The sequence below is a fragment of the Chiloscyllium plagiosum genome, chromosome 26 (genome assembly GCF_004010195.1).
Source record: "Chiloscyllium plagiosum isolate BGI_BamShark_2017 chromosome 26, ASM401019v2, whole genome shotgun sequence".
Lineage (NCBI taxonomy): Eukaryota > Metazoa > Chordata > Chondrichthyes > Orectolobiformes > Hemiscylliidae > Chiloscyllium > Chiloscyllium plagiosum.
Window position 1 is genome coordinate 18,153,394 of NC_057735.1, and position 21,653 is coordinate 18,175,046.

The 21,653-nt window shown below is 39.3% G+C and overlaps 1 protein-coding gene across 5 annotated transcripts; it reads right to left on the bottom strand.

Annotated features, from left to right (window-relative positions):
* Positions 1 to 50: 50 nt before the first annotated feature.
* On the bottom strand, positions 51 to 21,599 carry yod1 (YOD1 deubiquitinase). 5 transcript variants are annotated; one of them, XM_043716653.1, is made up of 4 exons: positions 21,470 to 21,557; positions 12,427 to 12,514; positions 6,016 to 6,229; positions 51 to 2,351 (listed from the first exon to the last, which is right to left on the bottom strand). In XM_043716653.1, the coding sequence occupies exons 2-4, from the start codon at positions 12,454 to 12,456 to the stop codon at positions 1,648 to 1,650; spliced, it is 948 nt and encodes a 315-aa protein (XP_043572588.1). In that variant the 5' UTR covers positions 12,457 to 12,514; positions 21,470 to 21,557; the 3' UTR covers positions 51 to 1,647. The 5 variants fall into 5 exon arrangements, with proteins under 5 accessions (XP_043572588.1, XP_043572590.1, XP_043572591.1 ...); XM_043716655.1 differs by having other exon boundaries at positions 21,474 to 21,527; XM_043716656.1 differs by lacking the exon at positions 21,470 to 21,557 and adding an exon at positions 9,914 to 9,983.
* Positions 21,600 to 21,653: the final 54 nt, after the last annotated feature.

The following is a 21,653-nucleotide window of genomic DNA, read 5'->3' on the forward strand; positions in this document are numbered from 1 at the left end:
CAGATATTGCCAGACCTTCTTAGCATTTCCAGCATTTGGTGATTTTGTTTCAATGTTTAAAATCACCATATCAAATGAAGTTCTACCATGATAAGTCACTTAAAAAGTCTCTAAAACCCACAAATATTATTTGATCTACAAGCATTCAAATGGAGTAACACATATGTTTCTTTCTGGCGAATACATATCAAGTAATGATAAAAGGATTTAGTTGTTTCAAATTTTAAAAAGTTAGCTTTACATAACTATTACTTTCTAAAGCATTTCTTTGTCAATGTTTAGGGATAACCAATACAATATAATTACCTTGATTTATCCACAATGACAATGACGCAAGCAATTTTTCTTCACTAAGGCAGAGACAAAAGTCAGTTGTTCACAGGATGCAGGCAGGATCTTACATTTGCGAATGCATCAGCTTACACATAAAAAGATTGGCTCAAGTGCAAATCAGATGTCAACTTTTTTTTAAAAACCGCAGCTTGTCAAGGAATTGTATGCTGAGGCACCATTGGGTATTTGTACTAGATTCTTTCAGTAATAACGCTAAGGCTTTGGACTGGGACATCCATAGCCCTGCTTTTTGACATGCCTTCAGTTTAGCCTTTTTTCAATTGGCCATTCACAAACATCACACTGAAAAATTCATTTTTTCTTCCCCTTGGAGTTTCAGCTACTTTAACTACTTGCAGGTTAATTCAATTTTTGTTTAAGTATATATATTAACAGTAGATAGTCTTTCTGCTTGTGCATTCATATTTGTAGGTCAAATATAGCAGGTTGACAGTGTAATATCTATCGACTTTACAATACAATCATGTGTTGAACATATCATTAGCTCACAGTTGCGTTATACTGGAGCAGAGGGGATAATTACAAGTCCTATGATACAACATCCTATTTCACATATGAAGTGTGCAGATTTCAGTTCAGAGGAATCTCAACCTGTTCATAGAAACTCCTTTTTTTTTCTTGGAGTGCAAGTAATTAGGATATGCGTGAGAAAATGTTAACTCAAAAGAGCAACTAATTAAAAATATGAAAAGTACTCCCCTGAATATGTCGATACATGCCAGGTCTAATGTAGTTATTTAAGTATGTACCTGTGACTTCCATGAGCTGATCACAAAATGGTTGCCAAACAAAAAAATACTTTGAAACAATAGAACTACAGTTCATTAAACCTCGAGTCTTCTGAAATGACTAGTCACAAAAATAAAAAGATTTATAGCTTATTTTTTGACTTAGCTTGCATTAAACAATTTTGCAAATATGACACTTGCAGATGTGTTTAACTCTGCGGAAGTAAAAGCAACCCAAATTTAAGACAAAGAAATTTATCCATGTCTGTAATTTTCAGGCACCTAATACTCTATAGGATTAACTAATTTCAATAGCTATGAAATCAAAACATTTATCTTTGAATGAAATAAGATAATTAAAAAGTCAAATGCAATTCCTGCTATGTAAACAGAAAAATTAAGAATGAGGTCCAGCCTTTGCAAACAACCAACAATTTGATCAGCTCATGGTTTAATCATCCCAGGGTTTAAAAAAAAACACTCCTTAAAATTCAATTTAATTCCTAGGGATTAAATTATCCCAGTACATTTTAGGAATATGAGGTAGGTAACAGTATTTTGATTGTCATATCTCCCCAAAGTTGGTGTGCCCAGTCTCTTTGGCATGGTCTCGAGCCTCTACCTGACCCACCAGTCCCTTTTGGCAGACAACACATCGCAAAGTGAATCTATTAAGGTCAGTAAATTGTCGTTTCCTTCTCGCTTCATCTGCCAACTCCAGGGCTTGGGCCAGCACAACATCATCTGCTGTGGAGAAGATGGTTTGTGGGGGTGTTTCAGGATCTTCAAATTGTCGTTCTAATGGGTCATAATGGATTCCATCATAAATCAGGAGGACACGTTTTCTGTAACCTACGTCCTCTCCAAACCGGTCTATTCGCACAGTTTGTGTGTCCACAACACATATTTCACATTGGTAAAACTTGGATAAGAGAGAGATTTCAATGGCTCCTCCCCAAGTGTCTTCTTGTCGAATCCAGTTGCAGTAATCCCCATTAGATTTTCCTAGTACAGCTTCAGTGTAGGAATCAGGGTCACTTGCCACAATCTGTGCTATCAAATTTCGCATTTCTGGAGCACAGGATGGCTCACAAACACCTCCTTCTACCACATAGTGGATGCTTGTGAAGAGACATGAATTATCTGCAGGGACAACATGCCGTATCAGATGTGGGAAAGTATCTTTATCTGAACTTTTAGCACTAAAGTTCGACACTGAGACTTTGATCTTCAAAGTATCCCTTTCTTCTTCCACAATCAAAGTATCTCCTGCAGAAAAGTATAATGATACATTTAACGCAATCTTATTTTAGTGATGCCATAATAACCAGCTTAATACTAATAATTTACAGAAATTGAAAATGTTTAAAGTAAGTTTTGAAATAAATTTTTGTCACTCATTATTGGACAATGAATGTGCATTATAAAAGGTTTTATGCATAACCAAAAGTTGCCGGAAAGTGTTTTACAACTAAGAAATATTGTCTTTTGAAAAATAATCACTGCTATTATGCTGAAAATTAGGATATTTAGCTTGGTTCACACAGCCCATTTTATCTTACAGTTTCATATACAGTTGATATTTACACACATTACTTGTTATCGTGCTTCAAAGTTCACATTCCCCAATAAACATTTGGATTACATTTAAATCTAGCGTGAAAGAACAAAGCTATTTCTAGTGTGCAGAAAAGGTTTTCAGGGGCCTGCATGTTCATTTGATTGTAGTTCTTTTGCAAAGGTTTTATAGTCTGAACAATGAACCTTCACTAATAAATCTTTGCAGGCTTAGAGAGATATGTCACTAGTTGTATATTGTGTAATCACACTGCATCACAAACTGGCTATCTAGCCACTGAGTTAACCCAAACAATCTCCCTTTAATGGGAGAGCAGCCGTATGGTTTGGTAGGATTATAGTGACTTTATTATACAATGCCTCTAGCTCTCCAGATAAACATTGCATTGAGTCTTAATGCAAGCATTGTAATATATTAAACATGTTCATCATGTCTTCTTTACTCTTCTCACTTTTATCTCGTACAGGATATTGTTTTACATGAAATCTTTCACAATTGATCACACTCTCTATTACACTAATCACATTCTACATCATGACATTTTTCCCCATCAACTTCAACTAGTCTCCACACAAAGAAACAATTACTAAAAGAGATGAATGGTATTAAACAACTCACGTATACTTATGTACACCATGACTCTAGTTGACTGACCCCCAACCAGCAGAGTTTGCCTGTTTCCTAGATTTCCTTCTATGTCTGCATTCAGCCTACATCCTAAACATGGTTGCCAAACACAAAGTCATGCCTTAACCCAAGTAAATAATTAAGTATGAATTTAAACCAGTTGTCTAACAGCAGTTACCCAAGTTATTATTTACACAAGCTTGTGCTGCTACATTTTGGAAAATTTAGAATTATTCAATTTGTGCAGTTTTCTTTTTTATTTGCACATGGATGGACTTGAGGTTGAGTTTCTTTAGTTGCTGGTTTATTTTAATTTTGCTAGTGCAAAATAATGTTTGGCCTGATCCACCTTGAATGAATCAATTATAAAAAATGAAAACATTCAATCAAGTAAAGGTTAGTTATGCAACCCTTGTGGAGTCAACTTTTTCAAATTACTAATAATGATTTCCTCCAAAAGAACCAGTTCAAAAAAAATGTACGCCTCAGAGTGGTACTGTTGTGTACAAACCAAAGTTTCAAGGTAGATCCCTGACCTAGGCTGAGACTGTCCGTCTCTTCTGGGATTGCTACAATTGTGACTACATCTCAGCTTAGCAACACAAGGTAGAGAAGGGACAAATAGGTATTCTTGTGACACAACAGTAGTGTCACCACCTCTGGACCAGAAGGCCTAGGTTCAAATCCCATCTGCTCCAGAGATGTGTAAAAATATTCTGAACACGTTGATTAGAAAATAAAGAGAGAAGGAACAAGTGATCCTTGATCTTCACCACAGATTTGCAAATGGAAACGGGTGTCTATCAATATGAAGAAGGACATTTATTATGCCCTTCAGTTTTCACTTCTTGAATTCACAGACAATGTAATCATATCACTTGGGAATGAATCAGCTAGTAGGAGCACTTACAAAACTATACCATAGCTTGTTTCAGTGTCATTAGAAAAGGAATATGGGGGATGGGTGAGCTGAAAGTCAGAGTAGACAGTCTAGATTTCACCACTCCACATATTTCTAGAATTTGAGATTGTAGATAAATAAGCATTGCATTTTTGTTGAGGGTAATCATCAATAGCGATAACAATCAGACAACAGAAATTAAAATTACTTACTTAATGGACAATTGAATGAAATTTATCCTTTCATTGTGAAATATCATAACAGTAAGAAACAGATACAAAAAAATATCCAAAATTCTGGAAAATATAATTTTAAGTTATTTTTTGGATCAGTAACTAGCAAACAAAGTCTTTCTGGAGATTGCAAGTTGTGTTCTGTACCTGTAAAGAAAAAAATTGCACTATGATTGAAAATTTCTCAGAAGAACATTAACCTGCTTGGGTTGTTACTCACTAGAATTTGGTGCAATAGTAAGACATTGGTATAACAAAACAGTTTTGCTTTGTCTCCACGGGCATTATATGAGATTTCCCAAATTGGTGGATCATTGGACAGGAAATAATTCCAAATAATGGCTGTAAATATCAAAATGCAAAAGCAATTTGACAATATCGCAAGATCTTGGTATTATTTACATTTCGGATAATTTTCAGGATGATTCTTTGTAGAGTCTTGTAAGTTCCAGGCAATGGAAAATGAAATTGTAACCTAAGGATAGCAAGCATCCCCAGTTGAGCCATGATTTATAACCGTGATATTAACTTTTTCCAGTGATTATATTTTAATGAAATAGTTTGTCTTCTGATTTTTCTGCAGGATGGTCTGACCAAAACAGGCAAAAATCTTTGGGTGTCAGGGCAAGCCAGCTACAGAGCAGAAAAAAAATGACTATCAATACAGGCAGTTCCTGGGTCGTGAGTCGATTTATACACAAATCAGAACACAATACAGGATGATATAAAATAACCATTTGGAAGTACAGGAAATATTTGCATGTCAGGTCTTTAAAATTTCATCCCTATTTGGGATGGTGGTCATAAGTCAGATGTTCAAAAAGTGAGGACCCCTGTAATGATCAAATTATGCTTACATACACTTTGTATGAACAATACAGCTTTACAAAAAAAAAAGCCAGATCAACATTTGGTTATCCAATTAATATCTTTCTTATCAAATAAAAATTTGGATCATCATGGCATACATCTCATTTTCAAGGAGTTGTGAACCTTCATATTGTATTTGCTGCAGCTGATGCGATTGCATAAGGCATTATATAAGGAATAGTATGAAGCTGTTGGACTGTTCAATCTGCACACATTTAAACCAGTTCACTGCCATGTAATCACAATACAGCAAAACTGTTAAGAAAAAGCCAAAGGGAGAAAAGATTGTGCATTTCCTTCCAAATTGAACATGCCAATTTTACCTGCATTTTGAGAACTGAATTAGAACAATTCTTAGTTGAAGTCAATACTTTATGAAATATCTCCCTGATCCTTAATAGTATAGTGCAAATTCAGCTAATCAATATTAAAGCAGTCAAACCTGGTCTCACAGTTGTTCAATGTCCCAAACAAAGAGACGCAAAAGTGAAAGCAAAGGAATTTAGAATCTAATTTCATAAACATTAGAAGTGCGTTTATATTTTGAACTGTTAAAAATCACAACACCAGGTTACAGTCCAACAGGTTTATTTGGAAGGACTAGCTTTCAGATCAGTTACCTGAAGGAGTAGCACTATAGGGGCGTAAGAATTCAGGTTAACGACTTTAACCAATCCTGATTTTTCAATCTACCTCTCTATACTTTATCTTCAACAGACTTACCAGATTTGATAGGACAATCTTTGAGAGGCAGTTCTCCATTCCGAAGATCTAGACTGGATGGAGGAAATCCCACCATGATTTTTTGCAGTGCACTTGGAATTCCAGTTAGCTCTTCCACTTTATCTTTTAACTCTTGGACATTAGATACTGAAGTCAGTCCTTGCATCAAATGAGTTCCATTCTTTGCTTTACATCGTAAACGTAGCATGATACTCTAGAATTGGCAAGGTGAATAGATGACAATTGCAATGAGATATCCATCTTATATCATGCTTCACCTATATGCTCCAGAAGATCTGATCTTTCATTTCATCACCTGCACATTTATACCATACGAATTAGGTATGGTATAAATTAATTTTCTTGTAGTTATTAAAATATATCACTTAAGTAATCTGCGTAGTTCTCAAAGGGAACAATCCACTCACCAGAATTTTTGAAATAGATGTAGACAATCAAACTTTGCATCTCTTTTTCAAATGAACAAAAGCTCAAATCACTGGAGTAAATGTACATTTATGTTCAACATACAAGTGAACACTTCTTTTGCCTTCAGCAACTATTTTTGACAGCCCACAATAAAGTTCAGAGAGGACAATGAGCAAGCGGTCAAGTATTGCTGGTTACTTTAGCTTGGTTTTACCCTTGGCTTCTCCGATTAGTCATATGCATGTTGTTTCTTGGTCAGGTTAATCGAAAAGCAGACTGTTAATTCTCACAGATATGCTGACAACTCTCACATTCTACGTCAATATCACCTCAATAACTAAGTTATAAGGCCTCTTAACAAATACCTGTTCTAAATAAGCAGAAATATCCTTCAATTAAGTATTCATAAGATTGATGTCATGTAAGAGAGGACTGAAAACTCTCTCTGTTTTAGCTACCGACTCCCAGACTCTCCTAAAGCAATTATACAATCAGACCATGGCAACCTTGGTGTCATATTGGATGGATGAGGTTCTGGCTATAGACATGTATTACCATCAAGACAGCCAAGAGAAACAGAATAAGATTAGGCCATCAAGCCCATACTGCCATTCAAAAGGATCATGGTGCATCCAATATCTCAATGCCATATTCCTGCTCTCTCTACATCTTTTGTTTCTAAAATATCTATATCTTTCTTAAAAACAGTGACTTTACTTCCATACCATTTGAGGAAGAAATTTCTCATTGCAGTCCAAAATGCCCTACTGCATATCCTCATAACATGACCTCTTGAGTTGAACACCCTGCTCCCCCCACCAGTAAAATCTCTTGACAAAAATGCTACCATTTCAGCATTCAGACTGGTGAAAGCTTGTTCACCAAGTATGTCTTTGATAAAGAGATGGTCAAGTTAGGATGGTCACACCAAGGCACTGTAGATCTCCAGTAAGACTTCCTTTCTCCTGTACACAAACCCTCTTAAAATGAAGACTAACATACCATCTGCCTCAGACTTGATGCACTGAATGCTAGCTTTCAACAACCCAGGTGCCTTGTGCATTAATAGTTCCCAATCTATCAGTTTTAACAATACACTGCCATTCTGTTTTCCTACTGAAGTGGATAACTTCACATTTATCCACATTATATTGTACCTTCTATGTATTTGCCTATTCACTCAACTTGGTTATTTGCCCTGAAGCCACTTCACTTCCTCCTTACCACTCCTATCTAGTTTTGTTTAGTCATCAAACTTGGAAATAATACACTTGATTCCTTCATTCCAACTGTTGATATCACACTTGTCACCACATTCAACTCCAAAAATAGCCCACATATTCCTATTTAGTTTCCTGTTTGTAAACTAATTCTCAATTTATGCAGGGGTGTATCCACTAATTTTACATAATAATCACTTACATGGGATTTTATCAAAAGGTTTTTGAAAATATTTATCACATTGGCTCTCCTTCATCGAGTCTACTGAAGAAGTAACAAAACGAATTGATGAGGGCAGAGTGGTAGACGTGATCTCTACGGCCTTCAGTAGAGCGTTCGACAAGGTTCCCCACTGCAGACTGGTTAGCAAGGTTAGATCTCATGAAATACAAGGAGAACTAGCCATTTGGATATAGAACTGGCTGAAAGGTAGAAGACAGAGGGTGGAGGGTTGCTTTTCAGACTAGAGGCCTGTCACCAGTAGAGTGCCACAAGGTTTGGTGCTGGGTCCATGACTTTTCACCATTTATATAAATGATTTGGATGTCAACATAGGAGGTATAGTTACTAAGTTTGCAGATGACACCAAAATTGGAGGTGTAGTGGAAGCGAAAAAGGTTACCTCAGAGTACAACAGAATCTTGACCAAATGGGCCAATGGGCTGAGGAGTGGCAAATGGAGTTTAATTTAGATAAATGTGAGGTGCTGTATTTTGGAAAAGCAAATCTTAGCAGGACTTATACACTTAATGGCAAGGTTCTATGGAGTGTTGCTGAACAAAGATGAGTTCAGGTTCATAGCTCCTTGAAAGTAGAGTCGCAGGTAGATAGAATGGTGAAGAAGGCGTTTGGTATGCTTTCCTTTATTGGTCAGAGTATTGCATAGAGGAGTTGGGAGGTCATGTTGTGCCTGTACAGGACCTTGGTTAGGCCATTGTTGAAATATTGTGTTGAATTTTGGTCTCCTCCTTATTGGAAGGATGTTGTGATACTTGGAAGGGTTCAGAAAAGATTTACAAGGACGTTGCCAGGGTTGGAGGATTTGAGCTATAGGGAGAGGCTGAATAGACAGGGGCTGTTTTCCCTGGAGCATCGGAGGCTGAGGGGTCACCTTATAGAGGTTTATAAAGTCATGAGGGGCATGGATAGGATAAATAGACGAGGTCTTTTCCCTGGGATGGGAGACTCCAGAATTAGAGAGCATAGATTTAGGGTGAGAGGGGAAAGATATAAAAAGAACCTAAGGTGCAACTTTTTCACACAAAGGGTAGTGCATGTTAAGAATGAGCTGCCAGAGGAAGTGGAGGAGGCTGGTACAATTGCAGCATTTAAAAGACATCTGAATGGGTATATGAATAGGAAGGGTTAAAAGGGAAATGGGTCAAGTACTGGCAAATAGGACTTGATTAGGTTAGGATATCTGGCCAGCATAGGAGAGTTGTTTCCTGCTGTACATCTCTATGACTCGACATACATAGAAAAAATTCCAGAATCTTTCTAGAACAAAATCTCCCTTTCGTAAATCCATGTTGACTCCGAGTAATTTTTAAGTGTCCTGTTATCACATCCTTCATAACACTAACATTTTCCCTACTGGTGAGATACTAACTGGTGTGGAACAGTTGGTTTTCTCCCTTCATCCTTTTTTAAAGGGTGGGGTCACATTGAAGATGGAAGAAAATTTTAATTGTGTCTGCACTGACTGACTGCCCATTCTATTCTAATCCACTTTCCAGCTCCTGGTCCATAGTCTTGGAGATTAAGGCTGTGCAGGTACAGATCCAGGTTCCTGTGAAATAAATTGAATGTTTCTATTTCAAGTACTGAACCAGATAGCGAATTTCAGACATTCACCAAATTTGCGTGAAAATATTTTTCTTCCTAAGATTTCTAATCCTCCTACCAAACACCTTAAGTCTGTGGCCCCAGGTAACTGATCTTTCCATTTGGGTAAATTGGTTTGCACTGTTCAGTCTTATCCAAAATCCCTCATTATTTATATATCTCAATTAAATTACTTCTCACAGTTCTAAGGGAAGACAACCCCAGACCATCCTATCTTTCCTCACAGCTGTAGTTTTCAATCCCTGATAACATTTTTTCCAAATTTCCCCTGTTTTTTCTCCAGAACAATTATGTCCTTCCCTTAATATTGTGACAAGAAAAGTAAATAAAACTCAATCTATGGCCTAACCAACATCTTAGATAGTGCCAGCATTAGATTCTGTTTTTGTATTCAATAACTCACCCAATTAAGGAAGCCATCTCATATGCCTTCTTTACTATCTTAATCGACCTGTTCAGTCACCTTCAGGGACCTATGGACATAAACACTATGAACAAGGTCTCTTCATATCCTCTGACTTAATGTGTATTCTCTTCTTTGTTTTCCCTTCCCAAACAAACACAGTCTCACAATTTTTCATAATGAATTCCATTTGCCAATTTTTGCCAACTCAAATGAACCATCAATGGGGTAACACTCTAGAAATCAAACTGATATTCTCAGGTTTGTCATAACTATTGAAGATACTTAAAATTATGCAATGTACCGATCTTTCTGGCCCAGGGTGACAGATAGCACGTATCAAATTTCAGTACTTAACAAGAGTTACTATTCATTACACATAAATGCATTCTCGCTAAAGAAAAACAATAATGAACCATTGGTTTAAAACTCTACTAGTTATAACTCTGATCTTGTCACAAATGGCCCCTTACAATACACAGACAAAAAAAAAGACATGGGCATATGGTGAAATTGGGAAAGCAGTTCAGATGGTCCTTGTGCTGATCAGAACGCTGTTATTTCGTCTTCCTTTTCTGGATACTTCCATGGTTTCCATGAGACATAGGGTGACTGGTTCACACTTAGAAAAAGGTCTGACTTTTTAAATTAAAAAGTCACAGCATACACCAACTGAAGGAAATATAAACAATTTTTTTTCCAGGCTTGAAGTGGGTTTTACCACAGAGAACAAACAGCGAGATCTCCTAATTAGTCAAAGTCTGTTGCCTTCAAACTATCCTGTTCATAACTCCAAGCTGTTCAGATATCCGAGAACCAATCACATTGATGCTGACAGGCAAAAAGCCTTTCCCATCAATAACCAGTCAATCGCCAACAGATCAATCAGCTACTTGTTACCAGCTGAATCTCAACTTCCCCTTGTCTGCAACTCATCAGTAAACCACGCTTCAACAACTGCTTGAGACTGTGTTAATGGCATTTATGAATGTCAGGTTACTAGTGTGAAAATGTGGTCATTTTAAAAAGGTTATTTTATTCTGGGTTTTCTTTGAAGGGAGGTGCCAAAGTGGCTACAGAAATAGCCTAAATCCAAAATCTGAGGCCACCTTAAAACAATTGTAACAATGGAAGGGAAGTGGCCAGTTTTCCTCAGATCGGGTTTTCTCGTTTTTTTTTAGCTGTAGCAGTCAGAAGCTGTTTGGGTCCCAGAAGAATTGGAGCTTCAGTAAAATGATTCCTCGCTGCTACATTCTTTGAAATCTCTTGATGCTGTTCCCTCCTGGATTGGAAAACTGAAAGAAAGAACTTTTGTCTCAATTTACCTTTTTGCCAAGGGTATCTTTATGGGATGTTATGATATTGGAACAATGGGTTCTGTAATAGGTACTGTACCTATTATACAGTTAGGTTTTCCAATAATTAAGTTACTTGAAATAGGTCCTCCTTTTGTTTGTATTTTAAATGTTAGTGTTCAAATACATTGTGTTTTGCTTAATGTTGAGTGGTTTGACCAGTTGCATTACATCTGCAGCATGCACTTCACATCTACTATTAAAATAAGAAAAAAAGTTATGGTACAGGCTACCTTTCTAAATTTTGTTCGGGGGTCTGCTCTGGCCCATTATACCATCATTCAAAGCTGTGGTAATAAGACCACAAGACATAGGAGCACAAGTTAAGCCATTCGGCCCATTGAATCTGCTCCACCATTTAATCCTGGCTGATGGGTTTTTCAACCACATTTTTCCGCTTTGACCCCGTAACCTTTGATCCCTTTTGGCATCCAAGATCTTGTCTACCTTTGTTTTAAGTATACTCAATGACCTGGCCTCCACAGACTTCAGTGGCAATGATTTCCACAGATTCACCATTCTCTGGCTAAAGACATCACTCCTGATCTGTTCTAAAAAGGTCTTCCCTTTTCTCTAAGGCTGTGCCCTCGGGTCCTCGTCTCTCCCGCCAATGGAAACATCTTCCCAACGTCCACTCTGTCCAGGTCATTCAGTATTCTGAAAGTTTCATATATAGATACGCCTTCATCCTTCTAAATTTCATCGAATATAGTCCCAGTGTCAAACGTTCGTCTTCTGTAAGCCTTTCACTGCTGGGATCATTCTCATGAACCTCCTCTGGATGTGCTCAAGGGCCAATACATCCTTCCTGAGGTATGTGGCCCAAATTGCTCACAATACTCTCAATGTGGTCTGACCAGAACCTTATAAAGCCTTAGAAGTATATCCCTGCTTTTATATTCTAGCCCTCTCAAGATGAATGACAGCACTGTATTTGCCTTTCGAACTACCGACTCAACCTGCAACTTTACCTTAAGAGAAACCTGGACGAGGATTCCAGAAAATAGTCCATGCCTCTATTCTTTCTACCAAAGTACATGACCTCACACTTTCCCATGCAGTAATCTTTCAGCAATGTTTCTTTATTTAAGAAACAATTTTCCATTTCAGACCACAATTAAAAATACAGAAAAATAAATTTTAAAATTGTCTTTATACCATTGATGATATTCTGCGGTTGACAGCCATCCTCTTCACTATCAACTATATGGCCACTTTGTGTTTTCTGAAAATTCTGGTCTCCTTCCTAGAAGAAAGATGTTGTGAAACTTGAAAGGGTTCAGAAAACATTTACAAATATGTTGCCAGGGTTCAAGGATTTGAGCTATGGGGAAAGGTTGAACAGGCGAGGGCTGTTTTACCTGGAGTGTTGGAGGCTGAGGGGTGACCTTATAAAAGTTTATAAAATCATGAAGAGCATGGATAGAACAAATAGACAACGTCTTTTCCCTGGGGTGGGGGAGTCCAGAACTAGAGGGCATAGGTTTAGGGTGAGAGAGGAAAGATATAAAAGAGATAAAAGGGGCAACCTTTTTCACGCAGAGGGTGGTACGTGTATGGAGTGGGCTGCTAGAGGAAGTGGTGGAGGCTAGTACAATTGCAACATTTAAAAGGCATCTGGATGGGTAAATGAATAGGAATGGTTTGGAGGGATATGGGCCAGATGCTGGCAAGTGGGACTAGATTGGGTTGGGATATGTGGTTGGCATGGACAGGTTGGACTGAAGTGCCTGTTTCCGTGCTATACATCTCTATGACTCTATAATTCTAGAATAATCATAAGATTGTGCAAGTCCCTCACCTACTTATTTCATTATTTTTCTAACTATCCTCATTTCAACCAGGTTATCCTCATCCTGTAAAGACGGATAAAAATACAAATAATAATCAGCACCATTCTTTAAGGGATCAGCATTAAACTCATCCACCCTTTCTCTTTACAGTTCTTTTTAATTAACACATCTGGATAAGTGGGACTTGAACCCAGACCTTCTGAACCAGGCAGAAGGACACAACCATTTCACCACACCTCTAGATATTTTTAAAATCAACATGTTCAGACATATTATGACATCCCTCTGCACAAGGTGGGACTTAAGAGTCATGGAGCTGTACAGCACAGACACAGATCCTACGGTCCAACTTGTCCAAGCTGACTACACATTCTAAATTAATCTTGTCCTATTTGCCAGCATTTGGCGCATATCCCTCTAAACCTTTCTATTCCTATACCCATACAGATGCCTTTTAAATGCTGCAATTGTACCAGCCTCCTCCATATCCTCTGACATCTCATTCCATAATGCACCACTCTCTCCATGAAGTTGCCCCTTAAATCTTTCCCCTCTTATCTAAACCTATGCCATCTAGTTTTGGAGTCCCTTACCCAAGGAAAAGATCTTGGCTGTTCATTCTGTCCATACCCCTCATGATTTTATAAGCTTCCACAAGGTCACCCCTTAGTCATCAACGCTTCAAGGAAAATAACGCCAGCCTATTCAGCCTCTACCAATAACTCAACCCCTCCAACCCTAGCAACATCCATGCAAATCTTCTCTGAACCTTTCAAGTTTCATAACATCGTTCCTACAGCAGGGAGTCCAGAACTTAATGCAGTATTCCAAAAGGTGCCCTTACTAATGCCCTGTACAGCTGCAATACATGATCTCTCAACTCCTATACTCAATGCACTGACCAATAAAAGGACCTGTCACAGTGCTGGTGACAGGCCTCCAGTCTTACAAGCAACCTGCCGCAACCACACTCAGTCTCCTACCTTGGACCCAGTTCTGTATCCAAATGGCTAGTTCTCTTCACATTCCATGTGATTTAACCTTGCTAACCAGTCTACCATGAGGAACCTTGTCGAACGCTTTACTGAAGTCCATACAGATCTTGTCCCACCACTCTTCCCTCAACCCTCTTTGTTACTTCTTCAAAAAACTCAATCAAGTTAGTGAGACATGATTTCCAATGCACAAAGCCAAGTTGACTATTCCTAATCAGGCCTTGCTTTTCCAAATACATATAAATCCTGTCCCTCAAGGTCCCCTCCAACAGTTTACCCATCACTGATGTCAGGCTCCCCAATCTACAGTTTTCTGGCTTTTCCTTACCCCCTTTCTTAAACAATGACACTATGTTAGCCAACATTCAGTCTTCCTGCACCTCACCTGCAGCTGTCAATGATACAAATCTCTCAGTAAGGAGCCCTGCAATCACTTCCCCAGCTTGCCACAGAGTTCTAGGGTACACTTGATCAGGTCCTGGGGACTGATCCACTTTTATATGTTTCAAGACATCCAGCAGTTCCTTCTCTGTAATATGGAAATTTTTGAAGATGCTGCTATTTATTTTCTGAAGTTCTCTCGTTTCCATATCCTTCTCCACAGCAAACACTGATGCAAAATACTCATTTAGTATCTCCCACATCTCCTGTGGTTCCACACAGGCAGCGTTGCTGATTTTTAAGGGGCCCTATTCTCTTCCTAATTACTATTCTGTTGTTAATGTATTTTTAGAATCTCTTTGGATTCTCCTTAACTCTATTTGCCCTCCTGATTTACCTCAAGTATATTCCTACTGACTTTATACATTTCTCAGGATTCACTCGATCCCTGCTGTCTATACATAAGCTTATTTCTTAATCTTGACCAAAACGTCAACTTCTCTGGTCATCCAACATTCTCTACAGCTCCAGCTTTGCCCTTCACCCTAACAGGAACCTACTATCGCTAGACTCTAGTGATTGCATTTTCAGCTGTCATTTCACCTGCGCAAAGCTGCCCCTTATTATCTTTTGAAAATTGTTGCCTCATACTGTCAAAATTGGCCTTTCTCCAATTTAGAACTTGAATTTTTAGATCTGGTCTATCCTTTCCTATTGCTATTTTAATACAATTATGATAATCAACTACAAAAATTAAATACCTGAACTATCAAGCAAAGTTTTATTGTGTACAGGATCACATTGTGACTAATACTATCCAGTATTATCAGCTGGGATCATAACAGTGTGGTACAGAAAATGCAATCTGGTAGAATTTCCTATTGTACCAACAGAAGGTGTAATAGCAATCTCCACAATTTCCTGGCATGTGACCCAAGAAATTAGTATAGGGTGGAAGGAAGGAAAGATGCACATAACAAAAATTAAGAGAATTCTATCCTGCAGGAAAGATGCATAGTTTTAGGGTGTAGGTTTGCTCGCTGAGCTGTAGGTTTGATATCCAGATGTTTCATTACCTGGCTAGGTAACATCATCAGTGGCAACCTCTAAGTGAGCCGAAGCTGTTGTCTCCTGTTTTCTATTTATATCTTTCTCCTGGATGGGGTTCGTGATGATGTCAATTCCTGTTCGTTTTCTGAGGGGTTGATAGATGGCACCTAGATCTACGTGTTTGTTTATGGCATTGTGGTTGGAGTGCCAGGCCTCTAGGAATTCTCTGGCATGCCTTTGCTTAGCCTGTCCCAAGATAGATGTGTTGTCCCAATCGAAATGATGGCTTTTTTCATCCATGTGTAGGGCTACAAGGGAGAGAGGGTCGTGTCTTTTTGTGGCTAGCTGTTGTTCGTGTATCCTGGTGGCTAACTTTCTTCCTGTTTGTCCTATGTAACACACACAAACAAAGCTGTATCAGAACACTATTCCAACGAGCCACCACACTGCAGCACAGACGAACTACGCAAAACAGAGGAGAACCACCTATACAACGTATTCAAGAAGAACGGATACTCAAAAAACACAGTGCGCCGATTCCTCAAGATCAAACCACGACAAGCAGACCAAACAGCCAGAAACCCTAACCACCTTACCATACATCAAAGAAGTTTCAGAAATGACAGCCAAACTACTAAGACCCCTCGGAATTCTAGTAGCACACAAACCCACCAACACACTCAAACAAAAACTAACAAACTTAAAAGACCCAGTACAACCCATGGACAAAAACCAACGTCATCTACAAAATTCCATGCAAGGGCTGCCACAAACACTACGTAGGACAAACAGAAAGAAAGTTAGCCACCAGGATACATGAACACCAGCTAGCCACAAAAAGACACAACCCTCTCTCCCTCGTAGCCCTACACACGGATGAATAAAAGCCACCATTTCGACTGGGAAAACACATCTATCCTGGGACAGGCTAAGCAAAGGCATGCCAGAGAATTCCTAGAGGCCTGACAGTCCAACCACAACACCATAAACAAACACAGAGCTCGATGCCATCTATCAACACCTCAGAAAATGAACAGGAAATGACATCACCACAAACCTCAGGAACCCCATCCAGGAGAAAGATATAAATAGAAAGCAGGAGAAAACAGCTTCGCTTCACTTGGAAGTCGCCACTGATGATGTTACCTAGCCAGGTAATGAAACGTCTGGATATCAAGCCTACAGCTCAGCGAGCAAACCTACATCCTAAATCTCAACCGGAGCTACAAACCTTCACAAACATTGCATGCATAGTTTTCTTAACATTATTGTTGCAACCTTATAGGTTTCAGTTACCATTCTTAAGGATGCAAGGCATGCTCAATTAATTAGGGTTAATCAATTTTCACATATTTCATAATACAAGAATAAGCAATGTTGCAATAGCAAAAATGCAACCAATCCAGAAGAAATTCTCCCACGTCAACTATCACGAATAGTAAGTTCCGTGCCAAATCCAATCAACCTGTGTAGTAAATCAAAAACTCCATGCAGGCCTGGGTTTGAATTGTCTAAATGGAAGACTAAGTACCCTGTGGAATCTAACTTGAAAAAAAAACTGAATAATCTCACCTTCAAACTAGAAAACGTGAACAATAGTAACAGTTTTCCAAGTGAGATGGTTGGACGTTTAAGATTTATTAGACCAGAACAACATCTAGCTTGCACGCATTTTATGGAGAGATGCATGGAAGGATTGATTTTCTGTTGTAGGTGTGACCTTCAGGTTCAAACATTAACCTGTGGCCCTGTTACCCTCTCAGGAGGACGCACCAAGAATTTGCAGGAGATGCAGGGAAGTTATCTCCAGTGTCATTTAATCCGCAACATCACAAACAAATATTCTGATCATACTGCCGCTGGTGGGACTGTGCTGTGCACAAATTGATTGCCACATTTCCTACTTTACAACAGGAATACACTATAAAATACTTTATGACATCCCAAGGTAGCAAAAGGCACAATATGAATATTTATTTATTTCACTTCTGAAATAATTCAAATATTACAGTGCTGTTACATCATTTGGCTGCCTTACACAACAAAGATGCTTAGGTAACCGCGAAACAAGCACTCATCATAGGTGACTCCATTCATGAACATACCAGAGTTCTGAGCAAAAAAAAACGTATTTTCAAAAATTAAATAACATACAATCAAGCACAAATTTCAGAAAATTGATCCCACAGACTTATATGTATGTGCATGTGCATGAGGGAGAGATTGAGACGATATGTGTGCATGTGAGAGGGAGAGAGGGAGTGTGTGCATGTACATGCGTGCTTGATAGAGTGTGTGCACAAGTGTGACAGAGCATATACCTATGAGAGGGTGTGCACAGAGTGCAGGTGTGTGCATCTCGTGAGTGTAATCATGTGCCAGTGTGCATGTGTATGTGTGTGTGTGTGTGTGTGAGTGTGCAAGAGAGTGGAGAGGGTAGTGAGGGTCATCTGTAGTGTGATACGAACCCAAGGTCCCAGTACCGAACTTGGCTATCAACCTCTGCTCAGTGACTCTGTTGTTGCATATCCCGCAGTCCTCCTTGGAGGACGGTCACTCTAAGATCTTAAGCCGAAGTCCCTTGACTGCTGAAGTGTTCAGCAGCCCTGGGAGGGGACAGCCCTGTTTGGTGATTGTTGCAGTGTCTATTCAACCATTATTGTCGACACACACTCTCTTACTCCCCCTCTCATTCACATGCACATGCATGCGCATACACACAAGTCTATGGGGTAAATTTGCATTTGCAGATACATTCTATTTTATTCAAAAAGCAAACAATCTGCAGGCAGTCAGTCCATGTGACTTTTATAAATTCCTACTTTTGAAATAGAATCAGTCTGACTCAAGGTTGGAATACAGACAGATGCTCGCCTCACACCGTTAATGCATTGTCTGAGCTGAGATGTCACTTTTTTAAAAAAATAAAACCTTAAATTATCTCAGGACTGTGACTTGAAAGTAGTTCTGAGATTTACGTATTAACGAATCGAAACCTGCAACCATTTTAAGTGATTAAGACTTAACAGCAATCTAGTCTTGCTCAATACATTGCATCAGTTGATCTTTTACTATAAATTCTGTATCCCCTGATCCTGCCTCACTACCTACCTGTCGAAGGAACAGTGCTCCGAAAGCTTGTTCTTCCAAATAAACCTGTTGGATTATAACCTGGTGTTGTGTGATTTTTGACTTTGCCCACCCCAATCCAACTCCAGCACCTCCACATCACAGTATATTCAAGGCCGAGATTAATAGCGTTTTTTAAAAAAAATCAGTGAGGGAATCAAGTTATAAAGAAAAGGCAGGAACGCAGAGTTGAGGATTATGAGATCAGTCATAATCTCACTGAACAGCACAGCAGACCTGATGGATTGAATGTTCTACTTTTGCTCCTGTGTAGTTTGGTCTACTTTCCAAACCTGAGGCCCTTATAATTTGTATGCCTCAATTGCATTCCCTCTCAGCCTTCTCTGCTCTAAGGAAAACAACCTCAACATATCTTGTCTTTCTTCATAGCTGAAATGCTCCAGCCAGGAACATATTCATGAATGCCCTCTGCAATCACATCTTTTCGATATTGCATCAACCAGAAGTGTACACAGTATTCCAGCTATGGCTTAACTTACATTTTATACTGTTCCATCATAACCTAGTGTTGACAAAAATGGCAAGTATCCTATTAGCATTCGTGACAATCTTATTTCCCATCCTGTTGTCTTCCAGGACCAATGGACTTGAACACCATGGTCCGTCTGATCGCCTGTACTTCCAAGAGCTCTACTATTCATCATGCACTCCTTTGCCTTGTTAATCCTCCCGAAGTGCATCACCTCATTTCTCAGTATTAAATTTTAATTGCCATTGGATTGCCTATCTGACCAGCGTGCAGAGATCATCCTGTACTCTAACGGGCTCTTCTTTGCTAGGGACCCCACCTCTAATTTTCATGTCATATGCAAGTTTACTGATCAAATCTTCTGCATTTATGTATTGATCCTTGAAGCATATCACAAGCAGCAAGGGAACTAGCACCAAATCTTATGGTTTCCCATTGGACTCTGGTTTCCAGTCACAAAAACAAACTTTCACTAATGTTTGCTTGCTTCCGACTAAGCCAATTGTTTTAGTTTAGATTAGATTAGATTACTTACAGTGTGGAAACAGGCCCTTCGGCCCAACAATTACACACCGCCCTGCCGAAGCGCAACCCACCCATACCCCTACATTTACCCCTTACCTAACACTATGGGCAATTTAGCATGGCCAATTCACCTGACCTGCACATCTTTGGACTGTGGGAGGAAACCGGAGCACCCGGAGGAAACCCACGCAGACACGGGGAGAACGTGCAAACTCCACACAGTCAGTCGCCTGAGGTGGGGATTGAACCCGGGTCTCTAGCGCTGTGAGGCAGCAGTGCTAACCACTGTGCCACCGTGCCTCCCACGAGGCAAATTGTGAACTTAATTTGCTAAATTGCCTGGATCTCATACACTCTTACCTTCTTGACCAGTCTGTGACAAAACATTTTGACAAAAGACTTAGGAAGTAAGTAAAATGAAGTACTGAAGTAAACTTCATTAACGACAGTACCCTCATCTTATGTACCTAGTCAACTTCTTGACAAATTCAATAAAAATTTGTAAGAAATGATCTTCCCTTCATAAAGCCATCTTGACTTTCCTCAGTTATTCTTTGTCTCACCAAAGGAGATTAGTTGTTCCTCAGAATTTTTCCAATAGCTTTCCTCAACTACAGAAAGATTGTGTGCATAATCCAGAACATTACAGAAGTCAACCCCCCATCTACAGAGCTGAAAATGTGTTGCTGGAACAGCACAGCACATCAGGCAGCATCCAGGGAACAGGAGAATCGACGTTTCGGGCATAAGTCCTTCTTCAGACTTATGCCCGAAATGTCGATTCCCCTGTTCCCTGGATGCTGCCTAACCTGTTGTGCTGTTCTAACAACACATTTTCAGCTCTGATCTCCAGCATCTGCAGACCTCACTTTCTCCCCCATTTACACTTCTCATTGCCGTGGAAAGATTTCCAAAATCAAAGACCCCCTCCCAGCCCAGTAATACTCTCATACGTTTTCATCAGGCAGTAATACTTTCATCAGGCAGAAGATACAGAAGCTTGAACACACATACAACAGGTTCAAGAACAGCTTCTCTGCTGTTAATAGACTGATGAATGGACTCACTAAATAATATTGATCTTGCTTCACACACCTCCTGTGCAGTGTAACCTGTATGCCTCATTCTGTATAAGCACCCTATGATCTGCCTGTACTGCTCACAAACAAAGCATTTCACTGTACTTAGGTACACACGACTAAAATAATCAAATGATGTTTGACTCAATGACCTGCAGCTTCTCAGTTTATCACGATTACTTCTAAGTAATGGTACTACCTTCACGGTCATCCAGTCTTCTGGCATCTTTCCGGGAGATCAGAAAAAAATCTGAAAATAAATGACTAAAACCCAAATCTACTGCTTTCTTGGTTCCTACAGCACCGTTGTATATACTTCTAGGGCTGCGGATCTCTCGTTTTTTTTTTCACTTTTATATCGGCCAATACGTCCTTCTCTCGATGGAAACCTGTTTAAGTATAGGTCACCTCGTTGATTTCTATAATTCTTCTTCTCTATAGTGAACACAGCTACACCATTTAAATCATTTGCTTTCAGCAGAACTATTCGTAAATGGGATTTGGGCCAGCAGAAGCGATACATTACCTATGCTTCTCAATAAATGTACACTCTCCCGGTTATAAACTGTCCTGTTAAAGGGATACACAAATAATACCAGGGCCTAATGAATCACCCCAGCGCGCCCATCACCACCACAACCAACCGACACAATGTTCTTTAATAATCACAACTTTCCTAAATGAAAAAGGCGAACAGGCCCGTCTTCTACTTCCAACAGCTGAAAGCGTTACATAAGTTTTAGAAAAACGTCTATTTACCCACATAAAAAGGGCAGGACCCGAAGTTGCACCCAAACCAACGACAAACAACAAGCATTCACTCCAGAGACAATGCGGCGCGTCGTTACTACGCATGTGCACGACATCACAAAGCCCGCAACGTCTATCACGTGTTTATCCCCACCGCCCAGACCGACACACACCGCGATCCTTTGCGAATGGT